The sequence below is a fragment of the Podarcis erhardii genome (genome assembly GCF_964252035.2).
Source record: "Podarcis erhardii genome assembly, chromosome: 6".
Classification (NCBI taxonomy): Eukaryota; Metazoa; Chordata; class Lepidosauria; order Squamata; family Lacertidae; genus Podarcis; species Podarcis erhardii.
The window spans coordinates 5723133-5749993 of record NC_138510.1 but is presented as its reverse complement, the minus strand read 5'-3'; the positions used below and the strand labels follow the sequence as shown (position 1 = coordinate 5749993).

At 45.3% G+C, this 26861-nt stretch overlaps 1 protein-coding gene across 3 annotated transcripts in view; it reads right to left on the bottom strand.

Moving 5' to 3' along the window:
• The window catches only part of RTEL1 (regulator of telomere elongation helicase 1), an 80946-nt gene extending 64795 nt beyond the window's left edge, over positions 1-16151 (bottom strand). For 2 of the 3 annotated variants that reach the window (XM_081867547.1, XM_081867546.1), the window contains exons 1-8: positions 15757-16021; positions 12685-12816; positions 9571-9769; positions 7656-7749; positions 7221-7302; positions 6018-6078; positions 2560-2635; positions 197-281 (exon numbers count right to left, since the gene is read on the bottom strand). In XM_081867547.1, coding sequence (XP_081723673.1) covers positions 197-281; positions 2560-2635; positions 6018-6078; positions 7221-7302; positions 7656-7749; positions 9571-9769; positions 12685-12786 — 699 coding nt within the window. In that variant the 5' untranslated portion in view covers positions 12787-12816; positions 15757-16021. The other variant, XM_081867545.1, reaches the window with a different exon arrangement.
• Positions 16152-26861: the final 10710 nt, after the last annotated feature.

Here is a 26861-nt window from a genome sequence, read left to right as displayed (position 1 = left end):
GCACTCGCACACGCACGCACACACACACACACACACACACACACACACACACAATCTCTGCCTTCTGTGATAAGCATTTAGCATCTGTAATGTTTCCTGTAATGAGTTAATTAAGCAATTTACTGGCATATCCACCAAAATCCTCTTAAAATATTCAGTAAAACACCCTTGAATTTTAAAGTAATACCCCACATACCTTTGGGTCCAGTAAATAGTTGTAAGGCATAAAAATGATGTCTGCCTGCTGCTTCAAACTCCGAGAAAGATAGTAAGGGCAAACTCTGTTTAAAGAGAGAGGGAGGTTGTCAGCGCTGCAAGACAAACAACATACTTTCCACAGTCATTTATTAAGATTCTTGTCAGCTTCTTAATGGGCTAGTCTTAAAGGCAGATGGTTTGGTGGGTTTACATGGGCCCGTCTCCTCTCTCATTTGATAAAAGAGAATGCTGGCAATAAATCCTTGACCCTGCAAGTGCAGCGAGATAAAACAAGGTGGTGATGCAGAGGCTGCTAGGAAGCTTAGCATTTAAGGCAGGCATAGGCAAACCCGGCCCTCCAGATGTTTTGGAACTACAATTCCCATCACCCCTGACCACTGGCCCTGTTAGCTAGGGATGATGGGAGTTGTAGTCCCAAAACATCTGGAGGGCCGAGTTTGCCTATGCTAGATTTAAGGCATTCAACTTTTACACTGACATAGTCCAGCTTTGACAGCCTTCTGGCAGTTCCCTTCCTGCGAGAAAGGAGGTTACAGGGAACCAGGCAGAGGAACTTCTCAGTAGTGGTGCCCGCCCTGTGGAATGCCCTCTCATCAGATGTCAAGGAAATAAACAACTATCTGGCTTTTAGAAGCCATCTGAAGGCAGCTATGTTCAGAGAGGTTTTTAATGTTTGATGTTTTATTGTGCTTTTAATTCTGTTGGGAGCTGCCCAGAGTGGCTGGGGAATGGGAATAATAATAATAATAATAATAATAATAATAATATTTTTAAAAAACAGGGCTTCAACCAAGAAAATAAACTGTAAAAGAGAGAAGGAACCTTAATAAAGCATTACACAAGGGTGGGGGGTGCTTATCATGTAGTCATTTTTCAATCACAGCTTTATAGCCCATTAAGCAAATATCTGTTTACTTAATTAGATGTGTCATGGGGCTTATGCTTACAAAGATGGATTGTTCATGATTTAGAAAGTATAGAAAAGGGAGATTTGGAATTATCTCCCACCTGATGAGCTTATCACTGTATGAACATCAGCTACAGTGGTATAGATCCAACAGCACTCATTTGATAATTAGTCATAGATGTCTTGGTATTTACACAGACTTGCACTGGAGATTTTGAATTCCCTAGCCAAAGGAATGCAATTCAGTCCCTAATCTTTCTATGACTAAATGAAGCAGTAATTTCATATAACAGTGGGTTTTCCCCCCATCCCATTCTTTAATGAATTTCTAAATTCTGCAATACAGATTTTATTTATGATTGATTAATGCTCCTTTGGAAGGAAGGGCAAGATATAAGTTTAACCAACAAATAAAACATTTGGGTTGACTCTTTTTGCAATAGTCAAGTATGTAGATGTAAGTGAATGCAGCCAGCGCTTTCTATTCATAGAAAGATCATACAACTGGCAAGGTTGAAGGTGTGAGCGACAAATGACAATATCCCCACTTCAAATTTCAGCCTAGTTACGAACTCATTGGGTGTTATTAAATCAAACCAATACATCTGAGTCTAAGCCTACCCGATGTTCACAGGTTTGATGTATGGATTACCAACATAGACTATATGAAATTGTTTGAGCACTTCATATTTAAAGAGCATTTTCCTAATATACTAGAAGTTTCCATTATTTTCTTATATACATGCACATATACATTTCCTATATACAAATACATGCACAAATTTACTGTGCACAACGACTGAATTTTGAAAAAGGCTGTCAAAACTGAATCCTTTCCTCATTTCAGTTCAGCACTAATGCAATTATCTATTGAGAATATGGCACTAATATTATTAATAATTGTTTATTAATGACATTTGTATACTGTCCTTCATCTGAAGATCACAGGGCATTTCACAACATAAAAATACAAAATAAGAACACAAAATACACAAAAAACAAACTAATAACCCTCCCTCCAACAAACACATTTAAAAGGCCATAAAATGTTAATCATTTTAGAATGTTTTTAGAATGTTGCACTATTTTAGTGTTGTTAGCCGCCCTGAGCCTGGCTTTGGCTGGGGAGGGCGGGATATAAATAAAATTTATTATTATTATTATTATTATTAATCAGCCAAGGACCTGGTTATAGAGAAACAAGTTTTGCCTGGCACCTAAAATATGCAGTGAAGGCAGCCAGCAACTTTCCTGGGGAGAGAATTTCACAAAAGGGGAACCACTGCAAAAGAAGCTCATTCTCATGTTGCCACCCTCTGGATTTCTCATGAAGGAGGCACATGAACAAGGGCCTAAGATGATGAACATAGGGTCCGTGTTGGTTCATATGGGGAGAGGCATAAAGAAAGAGAAAAGTGAAGAGGAATTGTGACCTGTGCTTGTTCCCATTTTTAACCAGGTCTTCAATATCCAAGATGGAGCTGATCAGATCTTTTTCAGTGCTCTTCTCTATAGAAAAGAAAAGAGGAGTTAGCATATTCCAGCAGATCCCTGGCTGGCTCATCTATTCCCGGCTCCTCGAACATCCCATTTTGGGCCTGCCCACCCATTCAGCAGGTAGAATGCCGGGTTCCATACTAGCAGAGAAATGTTGGCATCACTCCACAGCTGGGTGGCCAGAAGGGCTGGGGAAAGGACGCCTCTGCCCAATCCAAATTCCCCAGATTGTAGCCTTAGGTCAGGGGTCACCAACCTAAGGCCCATGGGCCAGAAGCAGCCCGCGGAGGTCGTTTGACCGGCGCACGAGCCGCCCACGAACTAAGTTGCCCGCTTGCGCTAAACTGGCACGGTGCAGGGACTCACTTCCATGGTGCCGGAAATCGTGTCTGTGCAGACGCTGAAAATTGCGGACGTGCATACGCCGAAAATCGTGGCTGTGCGCATTCACACATGCTCACGATCTGGCCCACGGAGGGATCCCTACAGGACCGATTCGGCCCAGGCAAGATAAACCTTGCCGACCCCTGCCTTAGGTGGTCAGGGTTATGGAAAGCAGGTCCTATCAAGAAAGTCTGAAAGAACTGGGCATATTTAGACTGGAGGAGAGAAGACTCGTCCTACACCAAACACTCTTCTCAGTGAGGAATGCTATGTCATCCAGGAGGCCCCTTCATCATCATAGCGGGCCCTGGGATGATATCTTATTTTTCACTAGAAGCAGTGCCTAGCTGAGCAGAAGAGAAAGGGTGATGCCCTTAGGGGTTTAATAGAAGATTGGATGATATAGCAACAATGCCCAATTAATCAGGCCTAAAGTTTTAATTGAGTTCTATCATTTTAATTTATTCATTTCATGAATCAATTAATACTGCAGCCCTAAAACAAGCAAACCTGCAAGTCCTTTCTCCCCTCTTAATTAAAAAAAAAACCCTGCCTGCGATGGGGCAAGACATGGATTCATGACATCAGAGGCACCAGGTAATTTGTGTAGTGAACAGCTGGCTTCTGCTGCAACCTAGCAGAAAGCAGAAGCATTTCCCTTGAACTCTACTTGTGAACAAAATGTAGTGAGTACGATTCCACAATGACCCTGCTGTTTAAATTATATACTTTCATGTGCACCCTTAATTATCATTTTCTGGGTGCAACCACCCAACACTGCTGCTAGGCAACCTCTGCCCATTTCCTGCACAAATCACATTTAAAATTAATGCAGGTTGCGCATCAACAGCACTTGATGGATTGCTCCTTCTATCTTTAACTTACATGATTATATGAACATAAGAGCCTGCTGCTTCCACATTCCAGGAAAGGTTCCAAAAATATCTGAACATCTGTTGATTTAGTTCTTAATTATGTTTCTCATAAGATACCACATTATATGCAGATGACACACTCTGCAAGCTATGCTCGTGGATGGCACCATCTCAACCCACCCCCATTATCTATGTGTCTTTTGTGTGTGTGTGTGTGTGTGTGTGTGTGAGAGAGAGAGAGAGAGAGAGAGAGAGAGAGAGAATTTACTTTAACCTGAAATTATTGATCAGTGTCACTTTCTATGGTCCCCAAATTCTGGGCTCCTAGTATTCCTTATACAGGGAGGCAGCCGTTTACCTTCCTAGGCCTTACATAATGCCAATGATTGCTGAATGTGCATGGTATAATAGTCAGTGGCTTTCTAAAACCAGCTGACTACCTAGAGGCATAAGCTTGAACTTCAACACTGTTAAAATGATAATGATGATGATGATGATGATGATGATGATGATGATCATTTATTATTTGTACCCTGCCCAGCTGACTGGGTTGCCCCAGCCGCTCTGGGCAGCTTCCAGCATACACGAAAACATAGAAAAAAATAAAATCTTAAAAAGCTTCCCTATACAGGGCTGCCTTCAGACGTCTCATGAACATAATATAGTTACTCATCTCCTTGACATCTGATGGGAGATGGGCGCCACCACCAAGAAGGCCCTTTGCCTGGTTCCCCCAGCTTTACTTCTTGGAAGCTATCTTCCAAGTGAAGTTTATATACTGAATAAGAATTCAATATAAGTGAGACTTTCTCGCAGGATCAGAACTTCAAAAATCTTTGGGATAATGGTACCTCATTGCCTAGCTACTTTTTAGCAATCTAGCAAGCTGCCTTGCTAGAGTCAGGTCTTTGGTTCATCTATTTCAGCATCATCCACACTGACTGGCAATGGCTCGCAGGGTTTCAGAGGAGACTCTCCCAGCCCCATCTCCTTGGGATTGCTAGGGATTAAACCTCAGACCTTCTGCATGTAAATGATGTACTTTCCCACTGAGCTTCAGCACTTCTGCATCCTATATTAAAACAGCACTATGTCTGAGAAGTCTCACTTTAGATACTGCAACATCTGCACTTATAACTGAATTCAGGTGGACTAGCGCTATGCTAGGGACGTGGGTGGCGCTGTGGGTTAAAGCCTCAGCGCCTAGGACTTGCCAATCGAAAGGTCGGCGGTTCGAATCCCCACGGCGGGCTGCGCTCCCATTGCAACCTAGCAGTTCGAAAGCACCCCCAGGTGCAAGTAGATAAATAGGGACCGCTCACCAGAGGGAAGGTAAACAGCGTTCCGTGTGCTGCGCTGGCTTGCCAGATGCAGCTTGTCACGCTGGCCACGTGACCCGGAAGTGTCTCCGGACAGCGCTGGCTCCCGGCCTATAGAGTGAGATGAGCGCACAACCCTAGAGTCTGGCAACACTGGCCCGAATGGGCAGGGGTGCCTTTACCTTTTTAGCGCTATGGTGGCATGGTGGAGTGCTTTTCAGTAGTGTTCCTTCCGTAATGTAAGAGATGGGGAACCTCAGGCCCAGGGCCGAAATGCAGCCTTCTGTAAGTGCTTCTATTCACCCTTGGGACTTTTCCCACATGTCCTCACCAGGTTAATTCACTCATCTGGTCTGCACCCTCCCTGTGTGCTTTTACCTGGCTACAATTATACCTATTGTCTGCCTAAATGGGTAATGGAGAAGTTGGGGGGGGGGGATATATTTAGAAACCTTTACATTTTGCCTAGCTGGAATGTAGCCAACTGAACACAGGGAATTGCCACATCTGAAACTCTTAGGTCAATTTCCTAGGTGGGAATCCAGTTTCCACAGCCAGCAATTTGAGAACTAAATTAGCCAATATCTACCTGAAAGCAAAGCACAGCACAAGCGCACAGACAAGTATGGGTTGTACAATCTAAACTAGTTAATGATGCTTACAAACCTAACAAAAATGAACAGCAGAGGCTGGCAGTTTTGCACAGAAGAAACAGTTACATGCAAGTAGTCAACAGAAAGACTGATATAAAACCAGCCGAACATCAATTACCAGACTCCCAAATTGAGAATTACTTTCACAAATGTTTATTCATACCTTCCACATTGTTATAGAAATGACATGTGCGAGTTGTTATCTTCATACGGCACATGTGGATCTGCAAAACAATATAAATTCCAGTTCAGTGCATAACGTAATGAAGCCCAAATAAGTGTATAATTGCACTTGCTCCTATTCACCCCTTATTTCCCTTGGGATTTAGATTGTAAGTTCCTTGCAGCAGGGACCCATCTACTTAATTTATGCAGCTCTTTAAAATACCATGTACATTACTGGCACAATATAAATCACTACCACAAGTAGCTCTCAATAGAGGGCAACATATGATAACTGGATTTGAGAAAATTCCTTCCAGTAGCACCTTAAAGACCAACTGAGTTAGTTCTAGGTATGAGCTTTCGTGTTCATGCACACTTCTTCAGATACCTTCAGATAAGTGTGCATGCACACGAAAGCTCATACCTAGAACTAACTCAGTTGGTCTTTAAGGTGCTACTGGAAGGAATTTTTTTATTTTGTTTTGACCATGGCAGACCAACACGGCTACCTATCTGTAACTGGATTTGAGAAAAATGGTTCTGCAAGCTCTCCTACAATGTTCAAGCAGAAAGTGCTGTTACTTGGCAATTTCCAGAAAAGCTTTGCTGGACAATGAACAGGGAAAAACATCCGTCCCTACTAAGCAGCAGAGAGTATGCTAGAATTCATATAACAAAAGCCATGTAACTTGACTGCTCCATAGCGATCTATTTCATATCTATTATTGATTCTCCAACTGCAACCTGCTTTTGCCCCCTCGCCCAAAGAAATATGGTTTACTTTACCAAAATGTCCAAATAGTCACCATAAGAAAAAGAGTTCAAAGGTTGCAAAACAAAAACAATCAGCAGGATTTAAACTTATGACTGAAAGGCCTGAGGACATACTATGGTCTTTGTCTGGCACCAAAATGACAAAGTAGGTTTCAGGAGGACCTCTCTTTCACGCAGACCTTTCAGGTGAGATCATTCAATAATTGGGGTGCCACCACAGAGATGCCACAGGTGGACACCCAGAAAAGGCCATCTACCTAAGAAGTGGAGGGCTTGAAAAGTCAACCAGAACTTTGGAATGGGCCCAGAAATGGGCTGGATGAAGTCGGTAAAGTATTAGTGAGGGAGACCTGGATTTAAATTCCCACTGCCCACAACTCTCACTGGATGAACAAGAGTCAGTGCGGTTTTACTTTTATGCTCTTACCTGCGTATGGTTATTTTCCTGTCTTTTAACTTCAGGGTGGATGCAGAGCTGCTCTCTGGAACCCAATACACATACCTTTGGCCTATTAAATAGGGGAGTGACGACACAAGCACTGACATTTTAATCAAGACAAGACACTGAAGATATACATGGTTGGGTTGTGGCAAGTATTTCAAACATGAAAATGAAGCAGGGCATAATGCATAAGCTTTTCAGCATTAAAGGGCAGTATATTTTGCAAAAGCTATAATCCCTCTGTGTTGAGGGGGAGCTCCTTTACTATGGCTGCAAAATGTCTCAGCGACAGCTTATATAACCAGTGTTTTCAAAAACATTTCTATCAACAATAATACAGCTAAAACAAAAATTGCCAGACACATATATCCCAAGCTGTTTCACACCTGCAGTGAGCATCCATATCTTAAGTTTCTTTACCTGTAAACTGTGTTCTTTAATTCATTGATGGCCTGAGTAAGCTGAGAATGAGTTCTGGAGGCATAAATTATTTTAGGAACGTCAGTGTAATAAGCTGTCAAGTGGGGAAGGCGAGAAGGGGATGGGGGGGGGGGAGGAAGCAGAAAGGGAAAAAATTAGTTCTTGTTTAGTGCTAAATATATCATCAGTCTGCTTTTCCCCTTCTGGTGCTATGGTAACAACTCAGCCTGCGGAGGCAGTGGCGGATTTTGCAACTCAACCACTCACCTATAAGGAACCAGAGTGCATATTTTTAATCACTTAAGCTAAGAGTCGTTCTATGAGGCACCTGTAGGATAAGCATCTGCACATGACAGTGAAAACTAATACCCTGATTTATACAGATTGACGTTAGTAAGCAAAAGAGGCCCCCAAAATATCAAAATGTAAGGAAGAGTGCAAATCTGGGCCCTGCTAGACCTGAAGAGTGAACAACTACAGCAGAGCAACCATGATGGATCAACATGGATGAAATGGATTTCAACACTGTGCCACTTTGTGAAGGCTCCTTGGAATTTTTTTACTGAATTTCAGAGACAGTCATGTGAGACCATGGCATCTTGGGTGACGAAAACCTAATGATAATGTTAAATACAACATTACACCACCAGTATAAAAAGAGAGGAGGAATGGGATTGCTCCTGATGTGGAATTATAGATACTGCTAGAATGTTTCAAAGGAATTGCTGGAATGTGTCAAGGGTGCACCTGACCTTGGTGAAAAAATGTTCACCCATAGATTATGGATATCCAGAGTCTACATCAGGGGTAGTCAACCTTTTTATACCTACCGCCCACTAATGCATCTTTCTTGATGGTAAAATTTCCTTACCATCGATGGAAGGAGGATTCAGCTTGTGCCGTAGAACCCCCTCCCACCCACCTAGAATCCTGAAACGCCCACTAGTGGGCGGTAGGGACCAGGTTGACAACCCCTGGTCTACATCTTATGTTATTATCTTATTACCTATGCAAGTAATCAAATTGACACAAAAGATGGGAAGTCTTATCTTCCTGGCTCAGTTTCTAATCCTTATAAAAAGTGTTCAGAGAATTGATTCTCACTCTCTTCCTTCTTTCCTTGCTGCCGCTGCCTTTCCCACTCTTTTTTATATGTTCCCTCCCTGCACTGGTTGAGTAACTAGGACTTTTATTCCAAAATGTTAAGTGTGGTAGAAAACCTAGAAATACAGATATGATATGAAACTTTAGCAACTACATGAGCTGGAGGATGTTAGAAGGCCAAAATTTCAGTTAGAATGGGAAAAAACAAACTCTGATTGGCTCCTTTATCAATGTAATTACAATGATAATCTTAGCCTATTCTTACTCTATATTATTTTCTAAGTGTTAACTTGCTCTCTTACATTACTTTATTTTTATGTTATAATTCAAAGTTTAGAATATCATTAACTTCCATATGAAGATAATATGATTTGAATGAAGCGCTGTACATCAATAAACTGATTTGTTTCAAAGACGATCTTGAGTCAGTGGTCTTTTATCACTGATTATGCTTTATTCTTTGTCCCATTGGGTTGCTAATGAGCAAATTCCAGCACTGATGAAATAACCAAATTAACAGAGTCCCCAAGTTTTTCTCTTGCTTCTGATAAAGAAAAGAAACTAACCATAACACTCAGCAATGTTTGCATAGGTTCACATGTTCCCCACCTTCCATGCACCTGAATTTCCACAACTAGAGTGTGGGACTCTACTGAGGCTGGGCAACTGCAATGTTTGCCAGCTTGTCACATCTCATTTTCTACTTCTTCTATAAGGTCAAACAGTCCAGTCTAAGAACCCTAGTAATATCACCTTGTAGCTTCCAAATGAACATGACATTGCTTACAGAACCACAAGACCCAGGACTTACCTGGGATATCAGCACCTGTGGTAGCATTGCCCCAAGATGACATTGGCCGGTCAGTGAAGAGTTCTGCTCCATTCAGTCGTTGGGCGATCTTCTGTGCAGAGATGGCATCTTTGAAGTGGTCCCGCCAAGCCAGAGATGCACAAAGGAGGCATAGTGTCTTCCCCGTGCCTGTGGGACTCTCTAAAATCCCATTCACTTGCTTGAATAATGGTAACAAGTAGAGAAAAGGAATAATTAGAAAACTGGACTTTCACTTTAACTGCCAGCTAATTGCCAAGTATTTTCCCCATGAGTCTGTACAGGAACAAGTAAGTGGCTGACAAATGCTGGCAGCCTGGATGGAAGACAGGTTGCTAGGTAGCAGATTAGGCAGGGTGAGCTATAACTAGGAAAGCTAGGGCAGCTTCCTCTAGCTGCTCAGTTAGAACCTAACTCTTAAGGAGAGAACCAAACTAGTAATGGGGGTTACAGCTGGCCACCTGGTCTTCTCTGGAAGTTACCACTCTAAACAGGATGATGCACACATATCATCTGGACTGTATGTTTTAGTTAAATTGACCAAGAACACTGTTCTCTCTAGCTGTCACTGTATAGCTTAATCTGCATAAATCATTTGACTCAGCATTTACTGGAGAATTTATATGTCCACAGTAATTTAATACCCTGCTGTGAGCAGCCTGTTCTAGAAGTATTGTCCAACTCTGATTCTATGACGTTAGAAACTTCAACCAAAGCTCTCTTTCTGGCTTGTTGTTTTACCAGACTGGGAAAGGAAAATGTAGCAAAACAGATAGAGCTCCAAAGGTTATTCTAATCTAGAGCCATCTCTGACTGAAATACTTAAGAAAGGAACAGGCATTGTTGGTGACAGTGAGAGGGTTGTTGACAGACTCAGTTTTAGGGCAAACATGCCAAAGTTCTTACACACTAATATTATGATTACAAGTTTTAATTGATCTGCTTAAATTAGTTGGTACTTCAAACTGGTGTTGAGACATAGTTAAACAATTGTTCCAAGTCTGACAACAGGAACTCTGTGATTTGGAACTCTTGGAGAGAAAAAACCCTCTGTTGATAAATTGCATTTGAAATTATGCACACATTTTACAGAGAAGTATCCCTGAAACCCATGTACAGCATTACAGCAATGGCAAGGCCTGCTTGTCACTTTGTAAACAGATTCCCTTGCTTCTGCAACAGATGTTAGGACACTTGTGTAGGACAGTGATAATAATAAAGATTTACAAAATGGCTTCTGAGCACAATGGTTCCTTAAGAGATTTTCTTGCAGACATGCAAAAGAGATAATGGAATGCATGGTCTCAGTTCTCAAGCCTTAAGAACAGATTGTACGAACATAAGGTCTACTTATTTGCTTCTTTCCCCTCATCTGCAAGTGTAAGAGAAATCCCACCTACCCACTTCTCTACAAACAGATCTAATGCGATACGTCTGGCACTAACAAGAGAAGGGTTTGCAAAATAGCCTCTTTTCAGGAAGTGTTGAGCAGGTTTCACATGTTCAAAATGCATCTGTTCTGAACAGTATAAAAATATATCTCAAAAACAAGAAATGGAAGTCAATGTCTTGAATTTAGCCAATTTCAACTAACAGGAATTTATGCAAGATTTTAAGTTACAAAGAATACTTATTTGGGAGTGAAACTGAACATTACACAAGTATATTTCTCCTTGTGCACTGGAACTTCAGTTTCATTTCCTCCCCACTACAAACTTTCACATATCCCTAGAAGGTGCTCCAGAGGGTTCACCTACCCGCCAGAAAATTATTTTGAGAGCATGTAAGGGGGTGGGGGAAGGCAAGACCCTGTGGCACAAGCAGACTTCATTCCACTTGCACGTGAACATAGCTTTAGATACAATCCTAAACACAATCCTAATCCAAAATTCAGTTCCACAGAGTTCCATGGCACTTACTCCCGGGAAACTGACAACAGCATGAGTATATGATTTGCTGCCTTAGGACTTATTTCTAAATAGAATTGTTAGGATTGCAGTTTCTTGATTATTAATAACAGCATGGTGAGTGACACCATCCTGAAATTTTATAATTGCAGATGGAAGCATCCTCTAAGATGCTTACTGTGACATGTGTTCATCTAAAATCAAGAATATGATTTTTTTTTCTTTTGGAACTATTGGTTTCTATCCCTTGCAGATTTATGAAAATTTAATAAATCAACTAAATCAACAGTTTCATGCAAATTTACTTGAAAGTAGGTACTACTAGGTTCAGCAGTTTACACTGGAGTAAGCACGCAAAGGATTGTAGTCTAAATTTTTTAACACTCTTTAAATAATAACATTTCTCCTGAAAGCTCTCAGCACTTCATATTCTATAACAACAGTAATCTTTACAACATGGCTATTTTTTTAGCATTATACTGCATTGTCCATTTTCATGAGTGAGTTGAGAAATGACCCAGTTACTTCCAAGCTCATAATAGTTCATTTACTTAATCAGAACATTATACTACCACTTACAACTGTGAATATTGGGCAGAAACTTTTGTAGAATGAACAAATTTAGTTCAAAAATGCAATATAACATGAAAATCCCAATAGCCTATCCAATTAAAAATAATAATTTTGTCCATGATATTCACAGTCAATCTGCCGCAAGTATATATGCTATGCTGTCTTTGAATCCTCCCAAGGATACTTATAAAACAAACAGCTGTGTCATTCACCATGCCAAGCCTGCATTTCATTCGATGGGAGCCAAAACTGAACACATATAAATAATAAAACTCACTTCAAGAAGACATTTTGAACCAGTGTACTTTTGCATCTATTTGAAACATTCAAAACTTATAAAACAATGGCTTGGTCAGCAATCTCATGGTGTTATACATAATATATGCACATTTCTCCCCTGTATATATTATGTATGGTGTAATGCTGCAACTATGTCGGAGAGCAAACTAATGGTAACCAGGAGTAATCTATTCTTTCCCAACAAAACATCCCAAATGCTGGACCTTACATTATAGAGATGTTAGCACGACTAGTCTCTAAATTTCCTACTCTTGACACACATTATTAAACATTGTTTAAGAAGAGGTCTCTGGCTGTGATTTCTCAGATTACTTACCTTTTGCAGGCATTCCAGCACTTTAGACATGTATTCTTCCTGACATTTGTAGGGTTGAAATGGGAAGTCCACAGTGATGCCATTCAATTTTATTTGGGGCATATTTCATCAGACATGTCAGGATCTCAGAGTCTGAAATCAACAGCACACTTCCTTAAGTTAAAGGTGTCATTTTGCTAAAATACAGTATTAACAAGGACAGTGTTTTCAAACTCCCCTTCCCAATTCCTATTTTGGAGGCGGGCAGAGAAATCATGTAAATCTAAGCCCCTCGAGGAACAGAACCAGTTTGGATCCGGCAAACCCACAGTTACTTCTGCCTCTGCCCCTGCAACGGTCCACTTTGTGACCCTTTGCTTGCTATTAATTGTGGGAATATTGGTGGCGGCGGCAGTTTTTTGTCCACCAAGCTCTCTGCAAGTGTGGTGATGGTCTTTGCACTGGGACACCTTCACAATCCTAATCCCAGCCAGTCAGCAACATAATGGGATAAGATTAGTTTCTTAGGCTTACTTTAGAACCTCCCTTTTCCAAATGATAAAAGACCATACACTTTGCTTTGCGGTCTACCCATTTAGTCTGGAATAACACAAGTTAGACTTGCTAACAAACAACAAAATCATGAAACAAAAGGAGCTACTACTGTACAGTCATACCTTGGCTTTCAAACAGAATGCGTTCCAGAAGTCCGTTCGACTTCAGAAACATTCGGAAACCAAGGCGTGGCTTCCGATTGGCTGCAGGAGCATCCTGCAGCCAACTGGAAGCTGCGGAAGCCACACTGGACGTTCAGCTTCCAAGGCAAAGTTAGCAAACCGGAACACCTACTTCTGGGTTTGTGGCGATCGAGTTGTTCGAAAACCAAGGTACGACTGTATTTGACAATGGACAAATAATGTTGTCAACTGACTAGGTGCAATTTAGTCTTGGCATAGTTCAATTCTATGCACAACCATTCAAAGGTACCACTGAATCCAATGGGATTTACTCCCAAATAAGCATGCACAGGATTATGGCCCAAAGTCGGCAACCTTCTGGACATTTCCTTGGGAACAATCTCCAGAGAACTCAATGATGACACTTTTAAGTAGAGAATATAGAATTGTGGTGTATCACTGCAATCCCAATCAGGCCCTGCCATCTTTGCCCCTGCCACTCACACCAACCAGGGCAGAAAGTCCTGCACTGGACATGTTGCCAATGCTATCAAGCAATACAGCAGAGGGGCTGGCTCAGGATCCAATGGATCCCAGACCAGCCCCTCCCAGTTCCCCAGAACTGCTGATTCTGAAGCTTTCCACAGGCTGCTGTGGGCATTCCACTGGCAATACTTCTATCGATCCGCATGTTTAGTGGGCAGAATGATGAGTTCTTCATTGCCCAATCCACCCAGTGCAGAAGAGGTTTGAATTGCAGCCTGTCGCTTCACCTTTAAAGCATATCTCTTTATGCATAGCAGCTGGTTATTTTGAACATTCCAGAAACAACTGGCAAGATTTAACTTTGAAAAACTGTGACTTCTTAATGTTCAAAATATATCACTATGCCAAATGAATGGTCTGGGCCCACTTAATGCTACAGTATTGCCTGAAGGTGTGTAAATCTGGTCAATTTTATTTTATTTATATTTCATCTTGCCTCCATGGAACTTACGAAATGCAGTTGCCCAGACATTATTATTGTTTATTATATTTCTATACAGCCCTTCAGGGGTGCCAACTTGAATAAAATATGGGGGGGCAGGTAAGCCCCGCCTCACATTAACAATCACAAGACACAGCACACACACTCCATTTGAATAGCAATGCCCGGCCTCCTCAAATGTTTGGGGGGGGCACTGGTGGAGGAAGAAGAGTGCAGGGGGGTAGCGCCCTGCCCCCGGCAGCACGTTCCCAGCAGGGTGCCATCATGACTGCCCCCCCGCCCCCAGGAAATGCGCCCTGCCCCCCCCCCCGGACACATGCCAGCCCCGCCCCTGCCTGCTATGTGCCCCCCATGCCACGGGAGGGGGGGCTGAAGAGACCTCAAGCCCTAGGAGTTGGCTCCTATGCCGCCTTTCATCCAAGGATCACAGGGAAGTTTACGATATAAAAACCACAAGTTTAAATTGTTTAATTAGCCAAAGGCCTGCAAGAAGAGAATGTCTTTGCCTGGTGCCTAAAGATTTGTAGTGAAGGTACCAGGCAAGCCTCCCTGGGGAGAGCACTCCACCAGCAGGTAGCCACTACAAAAAAGGCCCATTCTCGTGTTGCTGCCCCCTGGATCTTCAGTCCCAGCCTTCCTTAACTTTGGCAAGGCTGTTCTATACGTGTTCAGTAAATGCAGAGTCTGATCACAGCACCGTGGCAGAGCACCACCCACGTGTAATCCCTGACATAACAGGATTTTAATCAGCAAGACCTTGGAAAGGAGCTCACAGTTGGAGCAATTGTGCTAGATGAACTGATGGGTTTGATCTGATATGAGGAAGCTTCATGAGCTTACATTTAAACAGGAAGCACAGCTCAGTGGTAGAACACAGACTCAAGGTTCCTGTATCCTTCGTTGACATCCCACTTAGTAAGACTGGGAAAGGCATCTACAGTACTGAGTCAGAGTAGGGCATAATTCTTAACCTGTGGATCCCCAGATGCTGTTGGACTACAACTCCCATCATTCCTAGCCAGCATGACCAGTGGCCAGGGATGATGGGAGTTGTAGTCCAACAACATCGGGGGACCCACAGGTTGAGAAACACGGGGCTAGATGGAAACACGGTATTTGGGCTCAGATCTCTCAGCAGAACCGAAGAGTCTGAGCCCGAGTTTGACTCTCGGGGCAGCACGCTCCCCTTCCTGGTGTCCTGCGGACCTCGAAGGGCGGCATTTAGAATGAATTACTTAATATTCAGAAGCATCGCCGCCTCCGGCCAGACATGGCAAAGCCCAGCCATCCCCGCCAGGACTGCGGGTGACGGCGGCAGGAGGGATCTCAGAACCATGGAGCTGGGCGGGACCCCCAAGGGTCATCTAGTCCAACCCCCTACGATGCGAAAACTCGCGGCCCTTCACACGCCGCTGGGCTACGACTTACGAAGCTCCAATTGGGCGCGCTGACTGGATTTCACATCCTGAGGGGGCCACCCCTGGGCCTACAACACAGCCCCCGCCGCCGCCGCCTCCTCCATCCATTCATCCCAATTATCTAGGGACGGGGCTATTTCCCTCCGCCTCCGGGCTCCCTTCGCCGCTCCTCAGGCAAAGGACCGGAGGGCACGGGGAAGGCGGCCCGCTGAGGTGAGGCGGACCCGAGTAGGCCTCAAAAGCCTCCCGCCACCCGCCGATAACAAAATCCCCTCACGCACCTCCGAGTCAGCCCCTCCCCTTTTCCTGGGAGCCCGCGCGCCGCGCCGCGCCACGTGACGCCTCCTCCGCAACCCCATTCGCCAAGCGGCTCTCCTCCTGTTCCCGCTCACGAGAGAGGGAGAGAGTGTCGCCGGCTTCCCATGATCTCGCGAGGCTTCCTCGAGGCGTTGCCCAGGCAACGGCAGGAGGCAGGCCTGGCTGCGGCTGCTGTTTTTTTCTCTCTCCCTCCCTCCCTGCCTCTTTTCTCGGCTGGAGGGGAGGCGAAGAGGCCTGGCGTCGTTGCCATGGAAGTCGAAGGGGCTTCGGATTTTCCGCGGTCGGCGGTCTGCTTTTACCCTTTCAGCCGCCTCAGTTGGAAATGGAGAGGAGGGGGGGACCCGCCCCCCTCTCAGCGCCCCCACCCCAAAGAAAAGCATTATTGTTGTTTAGTCGTTTAGTCATGTCCGACTCTTCGTGACCCCCTGGACCAGAGCACGCCAGGCCCTCCTGTCTTCCACTGCCTCCTGCAGTTTGGTCAAACTCATGCTGGTAGCTTCAAGAACACTGTCCCACCATCTCGTCCTCTGTCGTCCCCTTCTCCTTGTGCCCTCCATCTTTCCCAACATCAGGGTCTTTTCCAGGGAGTCTTCACTTCTCATGAGGTGGCCAAAGTATTGGAGCCTCAGTTTCAGGATCTATCCTTCCAGTGAGCACTCAGGGCTGATTTCCTTCAGAATGGAGAGGTTTGATCTTCTTGCAGTCCATGGGACTCTCAAGAGTCTCCTCCAGCACCAGAATTCAAAAGCATCCATTCTTCGGCAATCAGCCTTCTTTATGGTCCAGCTCTCACTTCCATACATCACTACTGGGAAAACCATAGCTTTTACTATACGGACCTTTGTTGGCAAGGTGATGTCTCTACTTTTTAAGATGCTGTCTAGGTTTGTCATTGCTTTCCTCCCAAGAACCAGGCGTCTTTTAATTTCGTGACTGCTGAGTGCCTGATCACCTCATCTGTCTCCTGAGAAACCTCTATGTGGGACAAGAAGCTACAGTTAGAACTGGATATGGAACAACTGATAGGTTCAAAATTAGGAAAGGAGTACAACAAGGCTGTATATTGTCTCCCTGCTTATTTAACTTATATGCAGAATTCATCATGTGAAAGGCTGGGCTGCATGAATCCCTAGCTGGAATTAAGATTGCCGGAAGAAATATCAACAACCTCAGATATGCAGATGACACAACCTTGATGGCAGATAGTGAGGAGGAATTAAAGAAAAGCATTGCCCTCCCCTATTATAGCGCTTTGAGGGGGGGCTTAAAGCACTTCTCCGTTATCCTTACAGCAGCCCCGCAAGGCAGGATGGTGTTTTCCCAATGGATTATTCACGAGCACGTTTCAGAGGAACAAAAACAGTAACACATAAGTTTGCCTTGAATTAGGCACCCTCTTCCATTGTCTCCCCAGACTTATGGATAACCACAACAACGTGCCACAGAGTTCGGGGCTCCCTCCCCAGAAGGCTCTTCCTTTCCATCCTTGCACAACAGCCCCGTGAGGGAGGCTAGTCTGACGGCTGAAGTTCGCACCTGGGGTCACTCAGTTTGCTTCGACACAATGAATGTGCTTTGTTAAGAACATAAGAAGAGCATCGGCTCAATCTGGCCAGTGGCCCATCTAGTCCAGCAACCTGTTCTCACTGTGGCCGACCAGATGCCTGCGGGGAACTTGTAAGCAGGATTTGAGCAGAGGAGCACTTGTGCGGTTTCCAGCAACTGATATTCAGAAACACTGCTGCCTCCGACATTCAAAGTCCGCCCAGTCCTGTGCTCATTGTTAAAACTCCAGCAACCATTAGATAGGCACCAGTGGACTGCCTTCTGCCAAGCCTTGGTCTTAATCAGCTGACAGGCGCTCCCCTAAGGTTTCAGGATGAGGCCTTTCCTAACCTTCTAACCATAACAGCCTGGAGACCTGTAACAACATGAATTTCAATAGGGACTCACTCTCCAACTGTTTGGCTTTACCCCCAAAGGCATGCTCATATCAATGTCCTGAGACAGAGCGCAAAACGTTTCTCCCCTTTCTCCATCCCATGCAGAATTGCAAGGGGTCAGTGCATCTGGCTGGTAAGAAGTTGGTCGGAGTTTGGAACCCAGCCAGGGCTGGCTGTGGGCAGGATCCTGGCATTGTTGGGGGTTGGACTAGATGACCCTTGGGATCCCTTCCAACTCTACCATGCTATAATTCTATCGAGCAGCTAAAGGAATGGGCAGGGGAGCAAGATGGAGAACAAGGGGAGGCACAACCACACCCCAACAGCACACTCTGGCCTGACCCATGGTGGCCTCATCCCGCTTTGACCCGCCCCCCTTTTTCCTATTAATTCAGCTGCCTGGCAACCCAGCAGCCTGGCCCCTGTTTGCCAGCTGATGTCACAAAGTGCTGCTTTGCAAGCAAGCCTTATAATGCCCTGCAAGAGGGATACCTGTCAGATGATTGTGAGATACTTGCGAGAAAAGGCCTCAAAGGCTATTGTGGCTTCATGAGCAAATGAAAGAAGGGGAAGCTGCCATGTATAAAAACTGCAACTTGGAAGTCGTGGTATGTTAATTCCATGGGGAATCCATTCCCCATCCGTTCCCCATATGTACCAGGAGGTCGTGGCACCAACCTGAGCAAAACAGGGCTGGGGTGGGGAGTAGGCCCGTTTTGCCCCAACCCCTCGCCCCACTCCTTCCAAGCCGTCGTGTGCCCAGGCAAGAGCAGCGAGCGTTGGCAGCCAGTGGTGACGTGGGCATGGGCAGCATGCCAGGGCTGCTTGTTCTGCCTCCCTCCTTCCCTTAGTCTGCTGGTCAGGCACCCTTGCTGGTGCTCAGCATGTTCTTGCAGTAGTTTGCGGGCTGGGCCCCCAGGGCCTATGTCCCCACTGCAGGAGGGCCCTGCCTCTGCTGGCTCGCTTCCGCTGTGCTACTTCTGAGCTGCTCTGTGCCACACAGGAGAAGGAGGGTTGTGGGGGGGCGGGGAGGGCAGCAGACTAAGGAAGGGAGGGAGCTGGGAAGGCAGATGGGGGGAGAGAGAGAATATTGAGGGGGCTGTGCCCCAGAAGAAAAGCACTGGGAAGGGCCCACAGGACCCCTGTCCCCTAGAGCTGATGCCTATGCCAGGAGTATACAGTGTCCTTTCTTCACAGGGCCATGGTTTGGGAAAGGCTGCGGCCAAACAGCAGCAGCAGCAGCCCAGTGGTGCCATGGGGAAACCCAGAATTTGCAGGTTTGCTGTGACCTTCTGTGGCAGGAGAAGTGTTTCCCAGTCATCTTGCCAGCTGGAGGAGGCCTGATTTCGATATTCCTATAGTTTTGTGGGAAGTGTTTATCTGTGGTCCACCTGTACAGGACAAGGACTTCTCCCATGCCAACACCACATCCCAAGTTTGGGCCTGGGCAGTTTTAGGATGGCACGACTGGTGTGCTTACACTGGGCATCATGCTGCAGAGGGTGCCAAAACAATGCTGAAGAACAAGAGGGAGGGGTGCTGAATTTTAGCATTGCACAGGGCACCCTTTAAATTTGAGAGCCCAATGTCCACCCTGGTTGGGAATGCTTCTGTGGAGATGAATCCCAGAATTCTCCCCACCCACATCCTTCCTATAAAAAGCAAAAAACATCAATGTTTGGTTCAGAATCTAGGTACTAAAGGTAAAGGTAAAGGTACCCCTGCCCGTACGAGCCAGTCTTGCCAGACTCTGGGGTTGGTGCGCCCATCTCACTCAAGAGGCCGGGGGCCAGCGCTGTCCGGAGACACTTCCGGGTCATGTGGCCAGTGTGACATCGCTGCTCTGGCGAGCCAGAGCCGCACACGGAAACGCCGTTTACCTTCCCGCTAGTAAGCGGTCCCTATTTATCTACTTGCACCCGGGGGTGCTTTCGAACTGCTAGGTTGGCAGGCGCTGGGACCAAACAACGGGAGCGCACCCCGCCACAGGGATTCGAACCGCCGACCTTTTGATCGGCAAGCCCTAGGCACTGAGGCTTTTACCCACAGCGCCACCTAAGAAGATTGTATGAATGATTCACTAAATGATGACGTGTGTACCTGAGCTTATGGCCTCAAATTCTCTTATATGCTGCTTTACTACAAAAATGACGACTAGACTACTGATCCTAAACTGAATAGTTAGTTGCCCAACCACCCCCTCCAGAACCCACTGCTCTCAAGTGACTCTCAAATGCCTCGCATTTAAACTCCCTTTCAAATCCTCATCCAATCATCACTCATCACCAGAATTCCACAATCTCTCTTTTCCCCTCCCTCCTTAACATTCCCATAATAATTCTGATACAGTTACCTTAATAACCCTATTACATTCATATTTTATACACGCTTCTCCCTATAATCATACTGTTCGAAGCACTTGAGCTTCCCATTCCTGGTTTCCAGGAAATTCGGGTGAGCTTTGTGAGGGTTCTCCATCCCTGTTCTAAAAACAGGGTATCTTCCCCCAAATGATCCTGGGAATTGTAATCTGTTAGGGTTCTGGGGATTGTGGGTCCTTGAGAGGGAAGCCACAATGGCACGACTCATTTCGGAAGAAGTAATGTGCTTTAAGGAGACGCGGGTGGCGCTGTGGTCTGGTTTGCCAGAAGTGGCTTAGTCATGCTGGCCACATGACGGAAGCCATACTCCGGCTCGGTCCCTGCTCCTGCCAACCTAGCAGTTCAAAAGCATGTCAAAGTGCAAGTAGATAAATAGGTACCGCTCCAGTGGGAAGGTAAACGGCATTTTCGTGCGCTGCTCTGGTTCAACAGAAGCGGCTTAGTCATGCTGGCCACATGACCCGGAAGCTGTAGGCCGGCTCCCTCGGCCAGTAAAGTGAGATGAGCACCGCAACCCCAGAGTCGTCCACGACTAGACCTAACGGTCAGGGGTCCCTTTACCTTTACCTTTTTAATGTGCTTTAAAGGCACATTGGAAGCTCTTTAAAACATAGCATCATAGAATTGTAGAGTTGGAAGGGACCCTGAGGGTCATCTAGTCCAACCCTCTGCAATGCAGGAATCTCAACTAGATGATCCGTGGCCGATGGCCATCCAAGCGCTGCTTAAAAACCTCCAAGGAAGGAGAATCACTGCTTCAGGCCCTAAGGGCCTCTGGAGCAGGAGAAAACAAGCTTTCTCCATCCTCCCATGTGACAGCCCTTTAGACTTTACTTATTGAAAGGGCTGCATGGTGTGGATCTCATATCAGTGTTATGAGAGTGTAAGCAACACATTTCTCTCTCCCCTTTCTCCACACTATGCAGAACTGCAATAGTAACCAGAAGGCTGGAGTTTGGAGCCCAGCTAGGGCTGGCTGTGGGCAGGATCCTTGCATTGCTGGGGGTTTGACTGGATGGCCCTTGGGATCCCTTCCATCTCTGCCAAGCAGCTAAAGGAACAAAAAGATGCTTCTGAAACATTTGGGAATCATAGGAACACTCTCCCCAGCAGTGGCTTTCAGCAGCAAGAACTTGGATCCTTAAGAGAGAGGCAGTCCAGAACAAGTGGGGGGAAGACTCAGAGTTCAGGTAGGTGGAAATGCCAATTGAGTGCCCTATACTATAGGAATGCTTCCTTCCCGTGTCCCCCACCCTCATGCGCCAGACTGGTGCTAGCATGGCTGGGAGCCAGGCGCCTGCTGATTCCTCCATATTCTTTGCAGGGAGGGAGCCTTTTCCCAATATATACTTTGTTCTGGCCAAATCCCTGGAGAGATGTGACGACCCTCGGGTACTGGGGCAGAGGGAAGGAAGGGGTCCTGGTGAAACACATTTGGGGAGTCTGTGGCTTCCAGCAAGTGTTTTTCAGAAGCCTTGCTCCCTCCAACGGGGGGGGGGCTGCGCATAGCCATCATGGGTAGTTGCCTTTGATAGGCCTCTCCTCTTTGCAGTTGTCTAACCCTCTTTGAAAGCCATCCCATCCAAGATGCTCTTGTGGTGCATCTGATTCTCCTGTGCTTCCTTGCTCCTGCAAGGAGATGACTGTTGTGAGATCCTTTGGTTAACATCTATCTGGGCTGGAAAGTATTAAAGAATCAGAGGACTGGTGAGCTTCCCTTGAAGCACAACTGATCAAAGGCAGGCGGATCTATTAACATCTTGATAAAGATGCTCAAACAACAAAGGATGCTATCATATCCCACAAGCATCTCAGAAAAAAGCTCCCAAGCTGATGGAGAAGAGAGCAGTTGGAAGTTGCCGTTTCTGGATCCCACCACGGTCCTTCCAAGTTGCCCAAGAAATCAATGTCACAACAGTTTTTTCCTCACACCTCCTCCCCATGATCCCTCGTGGGGCCTTCTCAGACATATGCTGTGTCTGAACCAGCAGATCCCACCAAACCAAGTAATCGTGGACCCAGTCAGAAAAGGAGTGTGCACAGTCAAACCAGAAATAAGCAAAATAACTAAACAGGTACTAGAAGTCATCCCAGAACTGGCTCTACTGAACATCTTCCAAGATAACAATGCCCACTCACACTGACAGCATACGATTCAATATGGCTAACTTAACCCGACAACCCACCTCACCCACGCACAAACAAATCCCACTGCAGCCAGCCAAAGATGATCAACCACACCCTAGGCCACCCCAACCTCTCTCACCACCAAGGAAACATAACAAGCAAATAGAAAGAGAAGTGACGCTGACAGAAAACCCCCGAGCATACACTAAATAAAAGAAGCTTTGCCACCCAGTCCCTCTCTCCTGTGCCCCGTCCCACCCCCCTCACTCTTCCATTGTCTCCTGAGACAGACAGATGCCAACAACAACACAGGCAGGATGAACTAGCTACACAAATATAAGATGGGGGACACCTGGCTTGCCAGTAGTACATGTGAAAAGGAGCTAGGGGTCTTACGTAGATGAAATATACTCAGAGTTGCAAAGTGATTTCATGCTCTTTATTCAGCTCATAGTGGTGAGGAGGAATGAATGAATGTCCCTCAAAGTATCTGCTTTATATACATTATTTACACAATGGGCTGCACATGATTGGCTAATTCCGGAATTCTACTGTAAACCAATCAGGTTGTGGATTCACTTCAATCTGGAGCATGATTGGGTGGTTCCTGCCAACCAATCAGACTGCTGCATTCTGAATCCTATTGTTCTAGGACCAATCAGACTGCTGCCTTTTGGATCCTATTGTTCTAGGACCAATCAGACTGCTGCAGTTTGGATCCTATTCGACTCAGTACATAACAGTAGACCACAAGTTGAACATGAGTCAACAATGTACAGTGGTGCCCCGCAAGACGAACGCCTCGCAAGACGGAAAACCCGCTAGACGAAAGGGTTTTCCGTTTTGGAGGCGCTTCGCTAAACGAATTTCTCTATGGGGTTGCTTCGCAAGACGAAAAAATCTTGCGAGTTCCCGCGGGTTTTTCCCCACTTTTTTCGCCCTGTTCCTAAGCTGCTAAGCCACTTAACAGCTGATCCGCTGATAAGCCGCTTCTCAGCTGATCGCTAAAAGCCGCTAGACCGCTAATAGCGCTAATCCGCTAAGCTGTCAATGGGCTTGCTTCGCAAGACGAAAAAACCGCTAGACGAAGAGAATCGCGGAACGGATTAATTTCGTCTTGCGAGGCACCACTGTAATGCAACAGCAAAAAAAGTAGATGCTATTCTCAGCTGCATCAACAGAAATATAGTGTCCCAATCAAGGGGAATCATATTACCGCTTTATTCTGCTTTGATTAGACCACACCTGGAATTCTGTGTCCACAATTTAAGAAGGATATTGGCAAGCTGGAACATATTCAAAGGAGGGTGACCAAGATGATCAATGGTTTGGAAACCAAACTTTATGGGAAGCGGTTGTGATAGTTGGGTATGTTTAGCCTGAACTACGCCTCCTCATTACATTGGACGGCCATCTATCAGAGATTCTATGTGGTACCTGAATTACAGTGGGTAGGACTAGCTGACCCTTGGGGCCTCTTCCCACTCTATACTAAGATGAATGTCTGTGTCAGCAGCAAGATGGAAAAGAGTCTCAAGAAGAGCAACCTTCCACAGTAGCAAGAGAAAACAACAGGGGGTCAGATTCTTCTCTGCTTCCCACTGCCTAGCTTCCATGATGACAGCAGGGAATATTCCTGGGAGCAAGCAGCATGCAGGCACTTTTGCAAGCAGAGACGAGGGAGTATGCTCCTGCACTCAAGCATGTCCAGAGCCAGGGATCAGCAACCCTCTAGCCAATCCCTGGGGCTGAGACAAGCAGCGGCACTGGAGGTTGTTGGCAGGAGAGGAGAGAGCATAGTCATGGTCATTTATTTCTGCTCAAGTCAGCCTTTAGCATGAGGAGCCTCTGCCAGCCCCAGCTGCATCAGGAATGTGCGAAGAAGGGAAGTCAGAGGCAAGGGGTGGGGCAAGATTAGAATGAGGGAGCTGTTTGAGGACTAGTGGTGGGAGAGAAGTGGGAACCGATTTTCAGCAGGGGTGTCTGCGGGCTTATTTGAAATTTGTTGTCATCTTGTGCAGCAAAACAAAATATAGTGCTCCAGTCCCTTTTAAAAGCAACAGAAAGGCGTACAATCATAGAGTTACTGATAGCAGGCTTATCAATTTTCCAAGCCATCATGGTCACTCAATGGGAAAACTAGGTCTTAAGGCATATCTTCCAGAGCAAACCTTTTATCCACTTGACTACACTGCAGCCCTCCCAAGTCATTCTGCATTTCAGATACATGTATCTGCAGAACTGAGGTGCCAGTTTCAAAAGCTTCCAAGCCTCTCTCACACCTGCCATATAGCATGCTATAGCGATACTTCCAGGACGTATTGCTCATATTTGTTCCTTTTATCTTACTGCATCTTTCAGGGAATTTCATTATATCAAGCATGGGTGAGTTCTACAGTAATTATCAAGAAAGCAAATTCTGTGAGGGAAAGGGAATCCTGGACAGCTCCCAAATGCAAGTAGCAAATACAATGAGTCAGGAACTGCTTTATTTTTATAGATAGATTCTGATGTGACTCAGCTCTGGCTAAATGCTCCTCTGTCTTCCCATTGGATTGTATCTTTGCCCTAGTTTACCAATACTGCAACCCTAGCATAGCAGTATCACAGGTTTTTCTCTAAATCACTTCCTCAAGAGCCCCCCAAATTCTGCATGCTGCTTTGCATTGTTTGCCCTTAAGATGTCCTTCACAATAATATTTGCAGGTCAATCCTATCCAAATAAGTCTCTCTGCATTTAGGATTGCAACCTTCAATAGGGAGAATCATCCGAAGTATGGGATAGTTACCTGAATAAAAAGGGAGGTTTTGAATGCATCAAATACTTACATTTAAGCCCAGATTGTTCCTTTAAAATAACAAGGCTATGGAAAGAACTGGAAACTGTAGGGTTTTATCAAGTCCACAAAATGCTTCATCCATTCCTTCTTGTGTCTTCCCATGTTTTATGTGGCTCATTCATTGCAAGATCCCTGTCAGCAGGGTTGTACTGTGCAGAGAGGGAAGCAGCTGGGCAGTCTAGATTTCTGGCCTATCCCTTCATAGCTGCCTTACCTTCAGGGAAACCAAGTCCATTTCCCTGCAGCAGGAAGAGAACACATTCTCTTTTGCCAGGCACAGCTCAAGAAAGAAAGCAAAGTGCAAAAGAAAAAGAAGAAGAGGAGGAGTTTGGCTTTGATATCCTGCTTTATCACTACCTGAAGGAGTCTCAAAGCGGCTAACATTCTCCTTTCCCTTCCTCCCCCACAACAAACACTCTGTGAGGTGAGTGGGGCTAAGAGACTTCAGAGAAGGTCACCCAGCCCAAGGTCACCCAGCAGCTGCATGTGGAGGAGCGAACCTGGTTCACCAGATTACGAGTCTACCGCTCTTAACCACTACACTGGCTCAAAAGAAGCAGAGAGTAGATTTGGCTCAATTGCACGCATTGCATCTCTGTGTAAACTGTATGTTCCATGTGTAGTGACGAGTTGCATTAATCCTTCAAGATGGGAAAGAACCCTCCACTCAGTGTAGCTGGCTTTTATATAACTGGTAGAGTTGGAAGATACTACAAAGCCATTAATTTCTACAACACATTTTAACCAGTGTGGTGTAGTGTTTGTTGTGGGGGAGGAAAGGAAAGGAGAATGTTAGCCACTTTGAGACTCCTTCAGGTAGTGATAAAGCGGGATATCAAATCCAAACTCTTCTTCTTCTTCCTGATATTTATGTATTATTTATCTGATTTATTGCATTTATGTCCTTCCTTTCCTCCACAAAAGACAAGATGGTCACCTGATGTCACCTCACCCCCCACCTTTATTCTTACACCAACTCTTGGAGAAAGTTTGGTCTGAGAAATTGTAACTGACCCAAGGTCACACAGTATGCCTCACAGCAGACCAGAGATTCAAACCTGCCATAGCTGCTTTCCTTCCCATTCTTTTTTCCTTTTGTATTATGCCTTTTAGACTGCGAACCTGAGGGTAGGGGGATATTTTGTTTCTTAACTTCTCTGCAACATTCAGGAAGCCTTTACAGAGCTCTGCAATGCCGATGACCCTGTTCTGAGTTTCGACCAATTGAGTCAGGACGTATAGCTATACTTTCATTCCAATTTTGGTCTGCTAAGTACCTTTGAGCAAGTAACTTTTATGAATCAGCTTTCTACTTGGCATTGAGTCACCTTTGGAAAATGTTTTTGGTTCTTCAGGTGCATTCTTAGAACACTCTGTGTTTGTTGGTTAATTTTTGGTGGGTCTCTTTCCACATTTCCATTCTACTGATTATGTGCTTGGAACCCATGTGAGAGTTTGAAGGTCCTATGAAATTCCGTTGAGGACAATTTTATTGAAGACTCACTT